The 15,344-nt window shown below is 40.7% G+C and overlaps 1 protein-coding gene across 1 annotated transcript in view; it reads left to right on the top strand.

Annotated features, from left to right (window-relative positions):
* LOC116040029 (vasoactive intestinal polypeptide receptor 2-like) overlaps positions 1-15,344 on the top strand; it is a 50,992-nt gene that overhangs the window by 21,156 nt on the left and 14,492 nt on the right. Inside the window, exon 4 of the mRNA XM_031285260.2 lies at positions 4,069-4,166. Within this exon, the coding sequence (XP_031141120.1) occupies positions 4,069-4,166 (98 nt within the window). The remainder of the gene's footprint in view (positions 1-4,068; positions 4,167-15,344) is intronic.

The following is a 15,344-nucleotide window of genomic DNA, read 5'->3' as shown; positions in this document are numbered from 1 at the left end:
AAATGTATTACAATAAGCAAATTTCCTATAAATGTTGCCTCTTGCTAAAATTGTCTTGTTAAAGGGTAACTACTGTTTTTTAAACCTTTTGTGTCTAAGTGACTGATGTGAATAACAATCTTTGAAATTGGTCGAGTATTAAGCAAGATCGCTGCAGTTGGCAGCAGAGAAACATGCTACAATGTAAGTTAACAGGACAATTGTCCAGCTTGTATTTACCTTCACAAAAGTGCTCGTCTTGCCACCGACAGGCTCAGATTAATATTCTAAGTGTCTGACAATATTATGGAAAGGATTTCTAAGGAGGTCGACCTTTCTGTTAAAGAGTAAGATCCTTTTTTAAAACATATTAACATCCCCGAAATTGCGTTCGCTAAACCCACCCGACTCCATGTTAATAAACAGTAATTTTAGCATCGTAAAATATACTTCATTCAAAGTCGACAGAAACATAATAAAACTATGAAAAGCCGTTTTGGATCGTCTTTCCACTTTTTCAACCATCACAACTCTAGTTTTGGTTGAAATAATCACATAGTTTACAGATTTAAATGTGAAAATATGTTGGCTCTATACACGCTAAAAGTATTGGTTTTATAAATGGAGTCTGGTGGGTTTAGCACTAGCGACTTCAGAGTTGTTTCTGGTTAAACAGAAAGGTCTTAAACAGATTATGTTGTCAGACACTTAAAATATTAATCTGAGCCTGTTGGCGGCAAAATGAGCACTTTTGTGAAGGTAAATACAAGCTGGACAATTGCCCTATTAACTTACATTGTAGCTTGTTTTGCCGCTGCTGACTGCAGCGTTCTTGCTTAATACTGAACTAATGTCAAAGATTGTTGTTCCCATCAGACACAAAAACAGGGGAAAATAGGGGCCTGTACTACGAATCAAGATCAACATGCCCTGGATTGATTTCAGTTACCCAGCTTCACCTAACCTAACAACCGCGGTCCCGCATAACCTGTGTCACGACGCTGGTTAACAACTAGTTCAATCAACCCAGGGTTTCCCAATCCAGCGGCGCGCGCTTTCACATAAAAGAGGCGGTGTTTGCACAGTACGACCAATCACAAACATCTACCAGAGCCGCACCTCTCTCTCTCTCTCTCTCTCTCTCCGCCCACCGAGCTCCAGCTGATCTTCTAAGAACGGTGACGCCGTTATCTACCGAGTATTGATTGGTCAGTAGGCGGTGCTTTTACACCGGTTGATCTCTAATCTCCAACATAACCTGCTCCCGACCAGGTTAGGTGTTCAGCGTAAGTTACCACGGCGATTTAACCCAGTAACAAGTGATCCACCGTCGTGATACACAAAACCCTGGGTTGAACCTGGAGTTAGCTCGTTAACGCCAAATCTTGCTTTGTAGTACAGGCCTCTGGTTGAAAAAAACGGTAGTTACCCTTTTAAGAAAAGATTTATGACACTTTTGTCCCAAAAATAAAGACGGAAGTTTGGCTCAACTAACTCCAACAAATTGTACAATTGTCTCAGCTGAAAAGTGTCTTTGGCAAGTTTTGTTAGAAAAGTGTCTACATACAAAACTCATCCTTTTCCTCTGGGCGTAGAAAATGACATGAGCTGACTCTGGAGAACAATAACTCCTCAAGTGTTTGTTTCTGAACTCATTTGACAAAAATCTATTGATGTTATACTTTAATACTTTAGTCAATATTTTCAGACGAACAGAAACTTGCTTCAGATGGTGAAACCTCCCTTTATCTTGTTGTTTGATCTCTCTCTCTCTGCTACACCAGCATCCTCTCCCTCTCTCTCCATCTATGTGTTTTCCTCTCCTCCCTCCATCCCGCGCTGCTCAAGCTCCTTCACTTAATGAGTCTAATTATTCCCCGTGCAGCTGACAACATCTGGGCTGGCCCACATTTTCTCTGTGATTCGCCCTCAGCAGCATCTGTCAGCGGCCCGGTTTCTCCCCCTGCAGACACGGAGAGCATTAGATCGTCCCGGTTAGAGGATGAGGCGTGTAATCGCCACAGAGCAGCGGCTGCTCCACATCAGAAGTCACCGACTGAGAACGTTACTGTTAAATAGATTTTCTCTCTCTCTCTCTCTCTCTCTCTCTCTCTCCTGTCTGTCTACTGTACATCTGAATCTGTTCGCTGTGCAAGAGAGACGACAAGACTGAGAAAACTGACTGAAATTTTAAATATGAAAACGACAAACGTCTGCTGTTAATGGTGGAAATAAGCTGCTTTTGTAGGAGTGTAAATCCCAAGTAAAGTATCTAAATACTTTTTCCACCACTAAAAAAAATACGCAGAAATCACCTCCAAAGATCACAAATTAACCCATCAGACTCTTGTTTGTTTAATTTGTATAAATAAATAAAAAATCAGTTTTATGGAGGGTTTTCTGCTGGACTATGTGTGGTCTCTGAGCTGTTGCAACCTGCAGAAACTTCAGGAAGTTAGTGTTCTTGAGCAAAAACTAAAGTTTCCTGTGTGCAGCAGATACAGCGGCAGAGTTTTATCAGGAAATGTAATGTGCAGATGGATGTATCTTCTGGTTTATTGGGTATAAATGTGTGTGTATTCATCTACAAATCTAAATAGACTTGCTTTAAACTGCTTTCAGGAACACAAAAAGCTCAGACTTATAATATTTATAGTATTATTTCAGATTAATTGGTTGAATTTAAACTTTAAAATTAACTAAATTACGAATAAATGTACTTCAATTTGAAGTTTTTTTCTTTGTAAACCACTTTTATTAAAACTTTATTTCATCTTGCTGACACCTTAGTGCAGTTTCCCTCTCTCACAAGTGAGTCGAGTGTACACGGGAGTGTGTTGGACCCTCTTGGCCACCGTACTCGTCCTCTGAGTTCAGATCAGTTAACGTGAACAAACTGTCAGCGGGCCAGCAGCCTCATTAACAGCCAGGCTGCCGTGGAGCACAAATCAAGTGTATTTACAATAAGACAGCTTAGAAACACAATCTGCTGCAACTGCTGAGGACCTTTTAATATGGCCGACCTTTTCCAGTCCGCTGTTATACTTTTATTTACTCTGAGATTTAATAAGACCTGCAGAGAAATACATTTAACATGAGGACACTGAGAAGTTGTTTTTTACGTCCAGTTCAGACAGATGATTGGATCCTGTCATTTTAGTTTTTAAAGTTAATAAATATTTAGTAACTCAAATATTTTTAGAAATGGACAGATGTGGACTGTTAAGGGTGGAAATAAAGTGTTTTTTTTCTAATGCTGCAGTCACGAGATGTACATTAAATTCATTTTTTTATTGTGTTACACAAGACTCTAGTCAGGATTATACCTCCCCTTATCCCCTCTAGATTTTTGTTTGGTTTATTTATGGATATAGAAAGACAAAAAGGATCCAAGGGATAACATGTAAACACTTTTTTCCAATATGGTCCCTGATGGAAGAGAACAGAACATACAACACATGCAAACACATACATCAAACTACACATCAAAAGTACCAGATAAAACACCATGAGCTACAAAGCAGTAAATTACCCTGTCCCCAGTCTAGAGTCTATTTTCCCCTAATTATCTATTTTATTCCACAAGTAAACCCTAAGTTTAAGTTTAAAATCCCTTTTCGTTTCTGCCATTTTAATAAGTGGAAGACTATTCCATAAAATAATTCCTGTATTAAAAAAAAAGGATTTTCTTGCTTCACTATTCACACATGGCACCTTACATGAACGGACACTGGCCCTAGTCTCATGGGCATGTTGAGTGTGCACCATCAGAATCTGAAATCCCAAATACTTTGGGGCTACACATATACCACCTGTCTCTGAAATAACACATTATTTCAATTGTTAATATGTTATTTATTCAGTTACCTGTTAAATTACACTCTCTGTAAATATTATTTCCGAACACAAATGTTTCCAAGCTGCCAGGATTACAATTTGGAACTAAAACCTATAATGTTTTGTTGGCATTAAAGTAGTCAAATCTAAGTAAAATAAGTCTAAAAATACAATGTAAAATCGACCTGACTTGACATTGAATTCCAACACATAAAGTTATCGACTAATTGTTTCTGAACATGTGTGTCTCAGGTAACCTCAGCAGGAACTGCACAGAGACAGGTTGGTCTGACATCTACCCCGGCATCACCATTGCCTGCTGGTCCAACAACACAGATGAACCCAGTGAGGTGAGTTCACGGTCTGTTCACTTTCTGTGTAGTCTCGCATTGCCAGACCTTCCTCCACAGCACTGCGGAGGAGGGTCTGGTTAGTCCACACAGCATCCCGGGATGGGAGCAAAACGTGCTCTGGTTTATTGGCATTTCTTTAAACCAATCACAATCGTCTTGGGCGGCGCTGAGCGGAGTAACAAGTAATGGTGCTTTTTGCAAAATAGCCTCGGGAAGGAACTTGTTTTGGTGGAACATGTGTACGTTCAAAAGTTGTTTTAGTCGTGCAACAGAAAACTCAGATTGGACAGATTGTCTAGCTAGCTGTCTGGATTTACCCTGCAGAGATCTGAGGAGCAGTTAACCACAGTCTTCATAAATCCACCAGAGTTTAAAATTACGACACAAAGAATGTGGACGGTAACGGGACATCTGGCCGAAATGAGAGACTTCCGGCGTAATGTCCGGCGGCACCTGAACAATCCTGAAATGAAACGTCATCAATATAGACCAGGGGTGTAGTACAAAATTCTGGGCCACTTGTACTTGCCTGTAGAAAGGCATTTTCTATAGGCCCCTCCCCGCATCCACAGCTATTCATTCTAGCATCTTTTTTGGCCCTCCTCACATGAGGGCCCTGGGTACTCAGTCCCCATTTCCCCCCCCAGTCTGACGCCCCTGATATAGACTACTTTCTGTGTGAAGTTACGTGTAAGCTGTGTGGCTACAGTTAGCCAGTGATGATGTTCAGTTTTATCTCCACTGTGAAGCTGCTGCAGACTGATACTTCATGTTTCATGTCTGATTGTGCAACTTTGGCGCATACTAGCGGAGAAAGTTGTAGGAAAGCTGTCCTAAATGAACTGTAGAAAGTGCAGCTATACTCCAGCGCAGTCAGTCAGTCTTTGGCTGAAGTGACGGATAGTGTTGATGCCTGAGCAGTATGCTCGTGTTGACATCGACACTTGTATCAGGTGTGATCTAGCATCTACCACTTTCAAGCAAGGGAACGGAGTTCATGAAGGACGAAGTTAAGGGGAAAAATAAGTAGAGGTGCAACGATGAATTGATTAATCGATTAGTTGTCAACTATTAAATTAATCGCCAACTATTTTGATAATCGATTAATCGTTTGAGTCATTTTTTTATTAAAAAAAATAAGATTTCTCTGATGTCAGCTTGTTAAATGTGAATATGTTTCTAGTTTCTTCTCTCCTCTGTGACAGTAAACTGAATATCTTTTGAGTTTTGGACAAAACAAGACATTTGAGAACGTCCTCTTAGGCTTTGGGAAACACTGATCCACATTTTTCACCATGTTTTGACATTTTTATAGATCAAACAACTAATCGATTAATCGAGAAAATAATCAACAGATTAATCGACTATGAAAATAATCGTTAGTTGCAGCCCTAAAAATAAGACTTTAAGACTTTCAACCAAGAAACGTGTCGATGTCCCGTGTCTACTGAAGGGGGCCGGTGTTCTAACCCAAACCACAATCTTTTTTCTAATTTTAACTAGTCGTTTTGACGGCTAAACTTAACGGTCATTTACCGGTCGGCGGTTGCCCTTATTTCGTAACATTTCATACAAATTGTTGTGTATATGTTTTCGAACAATATTATACAAACCTGTTCATGAGAGTGCGTTGTGACGGTATCATTGCTGCTTCTGTGAAATATGTGATAGTTTCACCTCACCTCTTCAAAATAATGTATATACTTTTCTTGAAGCTGCACACAAATAACTGGGATTAATTAAAGGAAGGAATGACAATCTAAGACAGTACACCACACATACTAAGTACCAAGTTATTTATCTTAGTTTTAACAAAGAAACCAGGAAACTGCTCATATTTCTAAGCAGCTACCACAATGGTTTCCTTTTGTGTTTTCAATCGGAACGAGTGTACGTGTGAAGTCCCACGCAGCAGAGCAGAAAGTGCTCTTGTCATGTCGACACATTACAGGATCATATCTAAGTTTGACCCACTTTGAATCATTTGTTCGAGAGAAGTAAAACCACCACGGACAGTTTTCATGATCTGGTATTAAAACGCCAACCACAGACTAGTTTCAGTAAGTTTCTTACCTCTTACCTGCACAATCTAATCTCTGCTCTTTGTTGTAATATACTGTAGTTTTTAATCATTTTGTGCTAATAAAATAAACGTATTACTTTTTGCTAATAAACTAAACACTTTTGATTGTTTCCGTGCATGACTATTTTTTAAGCAATTCGTTTGACATTTCCAGCGAGTCTTCGAAATGTTTTTCAGCTGTCAGCATTCACACTGCAGTTTCTGCAGGAAATGCATTTTCTAGTTTTGCTTACAATGTAAAAAGTTCCATGTCTCCAAAACCAGATCTCAACACACCAGCTGATACTTAAAGCAACACGTCTTCATACATAAACAACGCCAGTGAGTCCCAAAACGACATATGACCGTTCTATTTAACGTAGCGGTTGAAGTTTTAAATTTGTAGTTAACGTTGTGAAACCGAACGAAACCCCCCGAGACACCCCCACTAAAACTGTCCCCGTCGGACTTATGCATGCGTAAACACACTCAGCACGGAGACGAGGTGACGACCATCAGCCACGCCCGACTCATGCAGACCCAACACCAGAGAAAGAGGGAGGGAGGGGGAAGCGCCAGCGGGGAGGAAACAGTAGAGTCGTAGGGCTTGTACACGTTGTACAGTGCAGGAAACAGGTTGGGAAAAGGAATAAAGGTGTGAAAATGTGTCCTAAATCGGGAGAAATAGGAAAACGTGAGTCTCCCGGGGAAATTGGGAGGGTTGGCAAGTATGCATCCACTTGGTTTACCATGGATAAATATGGATCGTTATAAGCTGCGTGCACAATCGACCTATACGGCCGTTTTCTGGGTGAAGACCAAGAGGACGGTCTGCTTGAAGGATATGTTCAAATTGTTCAAGTTTGTCTAAATTGAAAGAAGTTTTGCTTGCCCTAAAGAAAACTTGGTACTATTACGATTTTCTTTGTGTTTCCATTAGTTCCAAAGTCAACAAAAGCTTCTGTTCCACTTCCCCACAGTAAAGCACTTATCTGAAATTAATAGATACAGATAACTTCAGGACTGTGGAGTTTGTCCTCATCACTTACGTTGGAAACACATGGGATGTTTTACTGGCCAGTATTAAAAGGGGAAATGATTACAACATGCAAAACCCTTTTTTCAATGTACATATGGGACTTAAAAACCTGTCCTTTTTAAAACTAAAGCTTTTAATGCAGATGTGAAAATAAGACAATGGGAACAAACAAAAGATTCATCTCTCCAAAATCAACCGACTGACATTCAGACAAACCACATACGTTTGCTGAAAACAGGCTACAGGAAAGATAAAAAGGCAGCTCAGTCCTACAGCTTCAGTGTGAGTTGTGATAAAACTGCTCATCAAATACTTACAGATGGACTTTGAAATGACTAAATTCAAACAGACTCACTTTTGACCCTTGTTTTGCAGACTAAAAACGGCCCATTAATCCACCATATGTGGAGTGTAAGCTTGTTCTTGTTGACGCGGTCCAATTGGTCAGTCAGGACAGACAACAAACTACTTCTCTCGTTTTAAGGTGGTTTATTAAAGCTGGAATAATAATAAAAAACTTGTACTTGTACTTTTCGGTTTGTGAGTCCACAGTCAGCCGGCCGCTGTTACTGTCTCTTCACACTCCAAAAAGAATACTGAATACTGGTTACATGAGATTATATAGAAATGTGCAAGCTATTATGATTGGCTAATACTAAGGTGGGAGGCAACCATGGTTTAGACTTGGCGCTTCCTTGTTGGTGCACAGGCTGGTCCCAGTCTCTTGGCACACGATGGTCCATCCAATGGGAGACGTCGACTCCCTGGAGGATTCCCTCTCTCCCTTCCTTCCGGGTATTTTACACTCAAGAGGAATTTAATCCACTTCCAACCAGTCTACTACCCCATCTTCTAATATCAGTGCTCTGTGTGTGAAGACATGCATTATACTTTGTGTTATCTTACCAAGAACAGCCATTCTTTTAAGATGACTGTTATCTACTCTATCGTCCACAGCTCTGAGTGCATCATCAGTCCAAGGCTCTCCATCCCCTTGTGAACTCTGCCTAGTTAGGTATATCTTAACCTAATCAACCCTTGCCCAGGAGACATTCTTGAGCTGGCAGTTTGACCCCACTGACCTCTCTACACACATTTCTGTCTCTTCTAACTGAAGTCAAGATCCGGTACATACATGCAATTATATTTAATGAGTCATTATAACTAATTATTTGATTATTATACATGATATTCGCAGACATTATAAATGATTGTCTTTTTATCAAGGTCTTGGCGTAGCCTACTAGGCACTTAGCATATTTACTTTGTTATTTCTTCACATTGTCACTGATGATCAGTTTAAAGTCTGACCAGTTTCAGCGCTCAGTCGCTGTGGTGCAAGTAAAAAGAGCTGATTTCATATCAGCTTACAGTGTGTTTCGGCATCTCTGCGTCTCTGTGTTTATCTGTTCGAGAGAAGGCGCTCTGACAAAGATAAACGAGGAAAGGTCAGGGTCGAGAGGAAGGAGAGTTTCTGGCTGACAGATCTCTGAACTCCAGCTGATCTCTTGGCTCAGCTCCCCTTTCTCTCTTCAGACCACCGTGAAATCAGCCTTTTCCTTCACATCATTGTGTTTGTGTGTGCAGTGTTGTAGTACTTAAGACCACTTTTTTGAAGGTCTCTGTCTAGTCTCAAAATCAATGTATTTTTACTCTGTCTTGTCTCGGAGAAAGAGGACTCTGGATTTTATTTCAAGACTGTCATGCCCCAACTGCAGGGATATCGCTAAATTGCCTCTGCATTACTGTAATTGGATGATAAACTTCCTGCTACAAATGCAACCAATAACTTCACTAATTTCTAATTGGAAATGTGTTACTGTTAATTACTTCTCCCCAATACTTTAACACGCACTCCCAACAACTCCCAAGAAAGTGAATGTGGGAAACAGGAGAAGAAGCTCTGGCCGTCTGGCTCTGGTCTTGGTCTTGACTCGGTCTCGCCCTGCCTTGGTCTTGGTCTTGTCTCGGTCTCAGCCCCTCAAAGTCTTGGTCTTGTCTCAGTCTCAACACACTCTGGTCTTGGTGTTGACTTGGTCTCGGTTTAGGTGTGTGTGTTTTTGCACTTAGGAGCACCAGCTTCTTGCATCTTTAAAGAGTCAGTTCACCGAAATGACAAAGAAAAAATACCTATTCTTCTCACTTACTTGTTTTAAAATATCCTCTGAGATTTCTGCCTCTAGCCCAGGGGTCATTTTAGTTAATGGGCCACAGACCCCTAATTTGATCTCAAGTGGGCCAGACCAGTAAACCACTCCAGAACACCTGCTCTAGCCCAAAACGATAGAATTTGAATGCCTTTATTGTCATTTTCCTTTTACAATACAGCGAAATTAGGAGCGCTACTCCACTGGGTGCATACAATAAATACAATAAATAATCCTTACAGGATATATAAAACTGAATAAAAACAGTAAAAGAGCAATGGTCCGATAAGTGCAAGTATCAAAGTGCAGGAGGTGACAGTGAGTGACTGGGTTTGTCGAACTACATTTGTTTAGGGAAACTATTGCATTTGGGAAGAAGCTATTTTTAAATCTGGTGGTGCTGGATTGTATAGACCTATAACACCTACCAGAGGGTAACAATTGAAACAGGTGGTGGCCAGGATGAGTATTGTCCTTGATGATGTTCTTGGCTCTTGAGAGAGTGCGGCTGAGTGCAATATCTGACAGGGAGGGGAGGGGGCAACCAATGATTTTTTTCTACAATCTTGATAATTCTGATAATGCAGAGGCTTTTTGTCTGCAGAAGTGAACGTAATTAAGTTTGCAGCCATAATGCTTGGAAATTTAAAAAACAAAGATGCAAAGTAATTTAGATTTTGTGCAGAGCCTCCTTTTAGACTCTTCAAAATTTAGGACGGTTATACTAGTTGTGGGAGTGCACAGAGGTGACTTTTGGACAAAGTTAAATTCAGTATGACTTGACATATTTCATGTTCATTTTCTGGTTTCTTCTGTTTGTCATCCAGTCAGTGTGCTCACAATCTAATCAACATTACCCTGGGCTTGCTCTCAGTATGGTGAACTAAAAAGAGCACAAACAATGTACACCAAGTCCATAATTGCCATCGAAAGATGTACAATCTCGATTAATGGAGAAGATAAGCAGCAGGTGAATCCAGAATGGTAATAATCATTAGCTAATAGTTCAAAATAAGCTCCAGCTCAACCAAATCCACAAGTAAAATCCTGTTTTTGCATGTTAGCACAGGATATAATAATCAAATGATAGAATATATAATAGTAGAACAGTTACAGGGGGCATTTTTATAATTTTAATTCTTTAACTACATGTTCCTGATTTATACTTACAGCAGACTGATCTCAATAAGTGGCGTATGTATGACACGCCAATTCATATGCCATTTTGGCGTGTTATCAAGACGCATAATCGCTTTTTAGCGTGTTTATCAACGCCGTTTGGCCTCCATTGACTTACATTACCTTGCGATTGGTGTCAATTTATGTCAAGTTCTCCTGAGAAAAGAACAGTATTGAGTAGTATGAAAGTCCGCATAGGGAGGTTGGATGGTGGATGGGTCAAACAACACAGGACTTTCACCCATGACACCGGGGATTGTGTCCCACATGTCACGTTTCCTAAACCCAACCGTCGCTTTCTTATTTTACTAAAGCCAACTGTCCCGTTCTTGTTTTGCTTAACCCAACTGCGCCGTTGTCCTATGTCCCGTTATTGTTTTCCTAAAGCCAACCGTGGCGTTGTTCTTTTCCTAAACCCAACCAGTTTGCTGTATACAGCATAGACATCCACACGGATAGCTCAAAATGCGTACAGATAACACGCCACTCGGCTTTAGAAAGTGGTATGTATGTTTACGCGAAGTCATGATGTCACAAGTTTTCCATGCAGGACTTTTACTCGTAACAAGAGTGTTTGTACAGTGTGGTTAAGTACTTTTACCTAAGTAAAAGGATCTGAATACTTCCAACACTGGAGAACAGCTGAGACTTGCACACAGTATATTGTTGTGGCGAATCACTGGTTGAAACCCTCCGCTCCTCTAGCTGAGTTCAGCAGGGGGACAGCTCCTGGTCTCTAATCCGCCCTGGTCTGAAAGTAAACTGGAATTTATTTCTCTTGAGAGAAAGATTATGTAGCAGAATATGTTGCAAAATCCCTTCTTCGCTGTCTTTTCTCTTTCCAGTGAACATGTGTTGTCTGTCTGCTGTGTCAGTGGGTTTGTATCTGTGTGTTTGAACCTGAGGCGTCCTGTGCGATGCCGCGGAGCTTATCTTCCGACCGTTCCAGTTATTGCTTTCAGTCCCGGCTGCATTCCAGAACCCTTTGGTTTATACTGAGGTTTAAACAACCAGGTAACATCCAGGTTTAAGAGAATATCCGGAACCACTATTGTGTCCACGCTGAATAAAGCCACACACTCCCCTTGTTCTCTCATTCTTTACCGTGCAGTCTGGTTGAAAGTCCATCATGCGTCGGAGTCTCATTACTTTAATTGACACCCCGCAATATTCAAATTTAGACCAAGGAGAAGTAGATCTCTTGTTTTTGTGACTTTTTTGCGTTGAATTTTGCCGTTTCTATACAGCTTTTCTCACGCGATACTTCAAAATGTGCATAATTTTTTGTATGGCGATTTTGGGGCTGTTTCTTATTAAACAAAAAGGATCTCCCTCTTTAACAAAAAGGTCTATTTCTATAGGGATTATTTCCATTATGTTGTCAGAAGTTTAGAATAATAATCGGAGCCTGTCAGTGGTAAAAACAACACTTTTAGTGGACATAAATTGAAGGTGCGTAATGCCCCATTAATGTTACATTGCAGCTTGTTTCGCTGCTGCTGACTGCTGCGGTCTTGCTTAATACTGGACCAATAGTTTTTAATTATTTTTGTTTAATTGCAAAAAAAATCTTCCCATGTCACATGACCTATTAATGTTTCCATGATGACTATCCAAATTTGTACCTAAAGAACCCATAGAAAATGTGTATTGTATTGTGATACACAATTTGTTAAAAAATAAAAACAATTGAAATTAATAATGAATGTGATGTGTTTTATTTAGCAAAATGAAATTGTGTTGTTCTATCCTATCCAATATTTCCTATATTTCTAAGCAGATTTTCTATGCTGTATTCTGATCAAATCCCCCCTAACTTTATTATTATTGATTATTGGTTCCCCCCCCCCCCCCGGTGCCATCCCACTTTAAAAATCCTGGAATCGCCCCTGCATATACTGAGCAGCGTGACAGAAAACAGCAGAACATAAAGATGAATGTTAACACACACACACACACACACACACACACACACACACACACACACACACACACACACACAGCTGGATTGTGATCCTCTCCAGAGCCCTCAGGTGTGGGACTCCTGCTCTTTGACTATCTCAGTGAAGCTTCTTTTTGTTTCCTGTGGAAGAGACGGAGGTTTTCCGTCTGGAAAACATTCAGCTGAGACCAGACGTCACCGCTGGCACTCACACAGATACTCACACTTCACACACACACTGTAGATCCAGCTGATTGTCCTCTCTGATCACTCTCACTGCGACACAAAACAGCTCTTCAAATCAACAAGCACACATGGACTCAGCGATGGAGAGACAGGACAGGAGACCGTTTAATTGTGACTTGAAGCTTTGAAAAAAAATAAACTCAAAAGGTGTCCAGCGAGCGAGAAAGCCTTAACTTCATTACATGCAAATGTTCTTTACCGAATGGAAGCTACAGCCAAATCGCATTTGTTATGATTTCCTCAATGAGAAGCACTGGCTTTTCTGCTGTAATAAATAGCAGATTGTTGAGGTCAGAGACTGATACGACTGTAAAGAGCTACTGACGTGAAGAAGACAGCCAAGGTGTGGAAATAATTCATTGTGCGCCAGTAAAGTGGCAACATGAGGGGAAAAAAAACTTCCCAGTTTGAGCTGAGAATGTAAATGATGTGCTTGATGCTAAACACACAGACAAGAACACATCATTTGTCTTTTCTTCTTTACACAGCACATCTGTTAACATAACAAAAACTCTGTCAAACATCTGTGACACCCTGAAAAATCCACCTGGAGCAGTGCTGTTATAAAAATATTGATAAAGAAAACCTTCTCAGGTAGCCAAACTGACTTGGCTGAACATCGGTGTAAATCGAGCGCACAGTTGTGGCACCAAAGGCTGAATTATTTACAACTCACTCACTTTAAAGGTGCTCTAAGCGATGTCACGCGTTTCTTAGGCTACAACATTTTTTGTCACATACAGCAAACATCTCCTCACTATCTGCTAGCTGCCTGTCCCCTGAACACACTGTAAAAAAAACGCGGTCTCTGTAGACAGCCCAGGCTCCACAAATGGCAACAAAAACAAACTGCGGCAACCTGCACCACCAAACATAAACAGTGTTCCAGCCAATAACCGACAAGAAGGATCTGGGGGTGGGGGTTGGGGGGTTAGTGCGCGGAAGGGAGGGGTAGGGGACGGGATGAGGAGGAGGGAGGGGCAAGCTAGCCTCGTTTTGTTTGACAATACTTCGAACGTCAACAAGAAGTGACGTCACCCAACATCGCTTAGAGCACCTTTAATTCACACACTCGGGCAGTGACAGTGAAATAAACTGCTAGAAGCACAACAGTCTGGTCCCGACCATGCACCACAACGTCCCTGGTTTAAATCTGGCCAGGGTTGTGTTGCATCTCTCTTTCTTGTTTCCTAACCTCTCTATTGGCCAAGTTTGTGAACACATACAAGAAGTTTGACCTGTTTTTGTTGCTCTGTGTGATCTCAACGAACCGGAAGCGAATACGTCTCACCCAGTTCTTTACAGAAATGTATAAGAAGCAAAATCTGGCACAACTTTAACAACAATTTAAATCCAGAATCAGACACTAAAGCTGATTTGTTTTTTTTTTTTTGTTTTTGTTTTTTTTTTGCCCAAATCTCCAACCCAAAACTGAGCCACACCGATAAATGGTCATTATATTCGGTTTATTTACACATACCTTGTACCCTGGAAATCCAGAGTTCTCGCGAGAGCACAATTTCAATTCGCTCAGCAAGTCACTCTGGCAATGAGTAATGATGCTCATTACCCATGCCCTTGGAGCCGAGCTGCACCAATCACATTGGTGTATCTGATCTGATCATTTTGTCTTAAAAATATTGGCAGAAAATAATTGCGTGAATGTCCATCCCTGGCTCTGATGGTCTTCATGTTCCTCTGGTCTCTGTCTTGAGTTGGTCTTGATTTAAAAACCTACACCGGAGCAGATAAGATAAAGACAGTCCAGATTTAGACTTCTTTCGTGGCCAGGGAGCCGCTCAGCCTAAAGTTCAACATCGCTTTAATTCTCTGGTGTCAGAGAGGAATACAGACAGGGCGAGCGAGCCAGAGTTTATGGATGGAGATGTGTTTGGACATAGAAGGCAATGTGGCTGCAGTAGACCAGAGCCAGCAGGTCATCAGCTACCAGCCAGAAGGCCTGAGAATCAAACTCAGGAATGAGACGCTGATGCCAGGCCGTGACTGTCTGTGTAGCCTCACATATTTGTCCATGTGTTTAGAGTGGACAGATAGTGGTGGAAGAAGCACTGAAACCCTTCACCGTAGTAAAAGTAGTAATGCTACAACGGAAAAATCCTCCGATAAGTCCTGCGTTTACATTTTTACTTAAATGCACTGAAATCTTATTTAAAAGCTAGAACGGTTTTGGTTATTTCACGACCGACTTCTATGTCTTTATTTGTGTTATTTGTGTGCATAGTCTGAATTAAAATGGGACGGGGTTGTCTGATCAAACCACACACACTCCTGATGCAGCAGATTAGCCTTAAAGAGTTCTAAACTCTTAATCATTAACAACTTAAAACTCTGTTGTTGAATGTTGTGCATGTAGTGATGACTATTTAAAGTTGTAGAGAAATAGCTCAGATTTTAAATAATGTTTTTATGGGCTTAAAGTAAAAAATATATGCAAAAGTACCAAAATCATTGTCAGGTTACTTTTAGAGTTTGGATGTATGAGTGTAGTTGTATGAGCTACTTCTCCACAGTCAGTGTGTTAGCTACAGTAGATAGCGGT

This window comes from Sander lucioperca, chromosome 23 (genome assembly GCF_008315115.2).
Source record: "Sander lucioperca isolate FBNREF2018 chromosome 23, SLUC_FBN_1.2, whole genome shotgun sequence".
NCBI classification, from domain to species: Eukaryota; Metazoa; Chordata; class Actinopteri; order Perciformes; family Percidae; genus Sander; species Sander lucioperca.
This window is presented reverse-complemented; position numbering and strand designations above follow the sequence as displayed.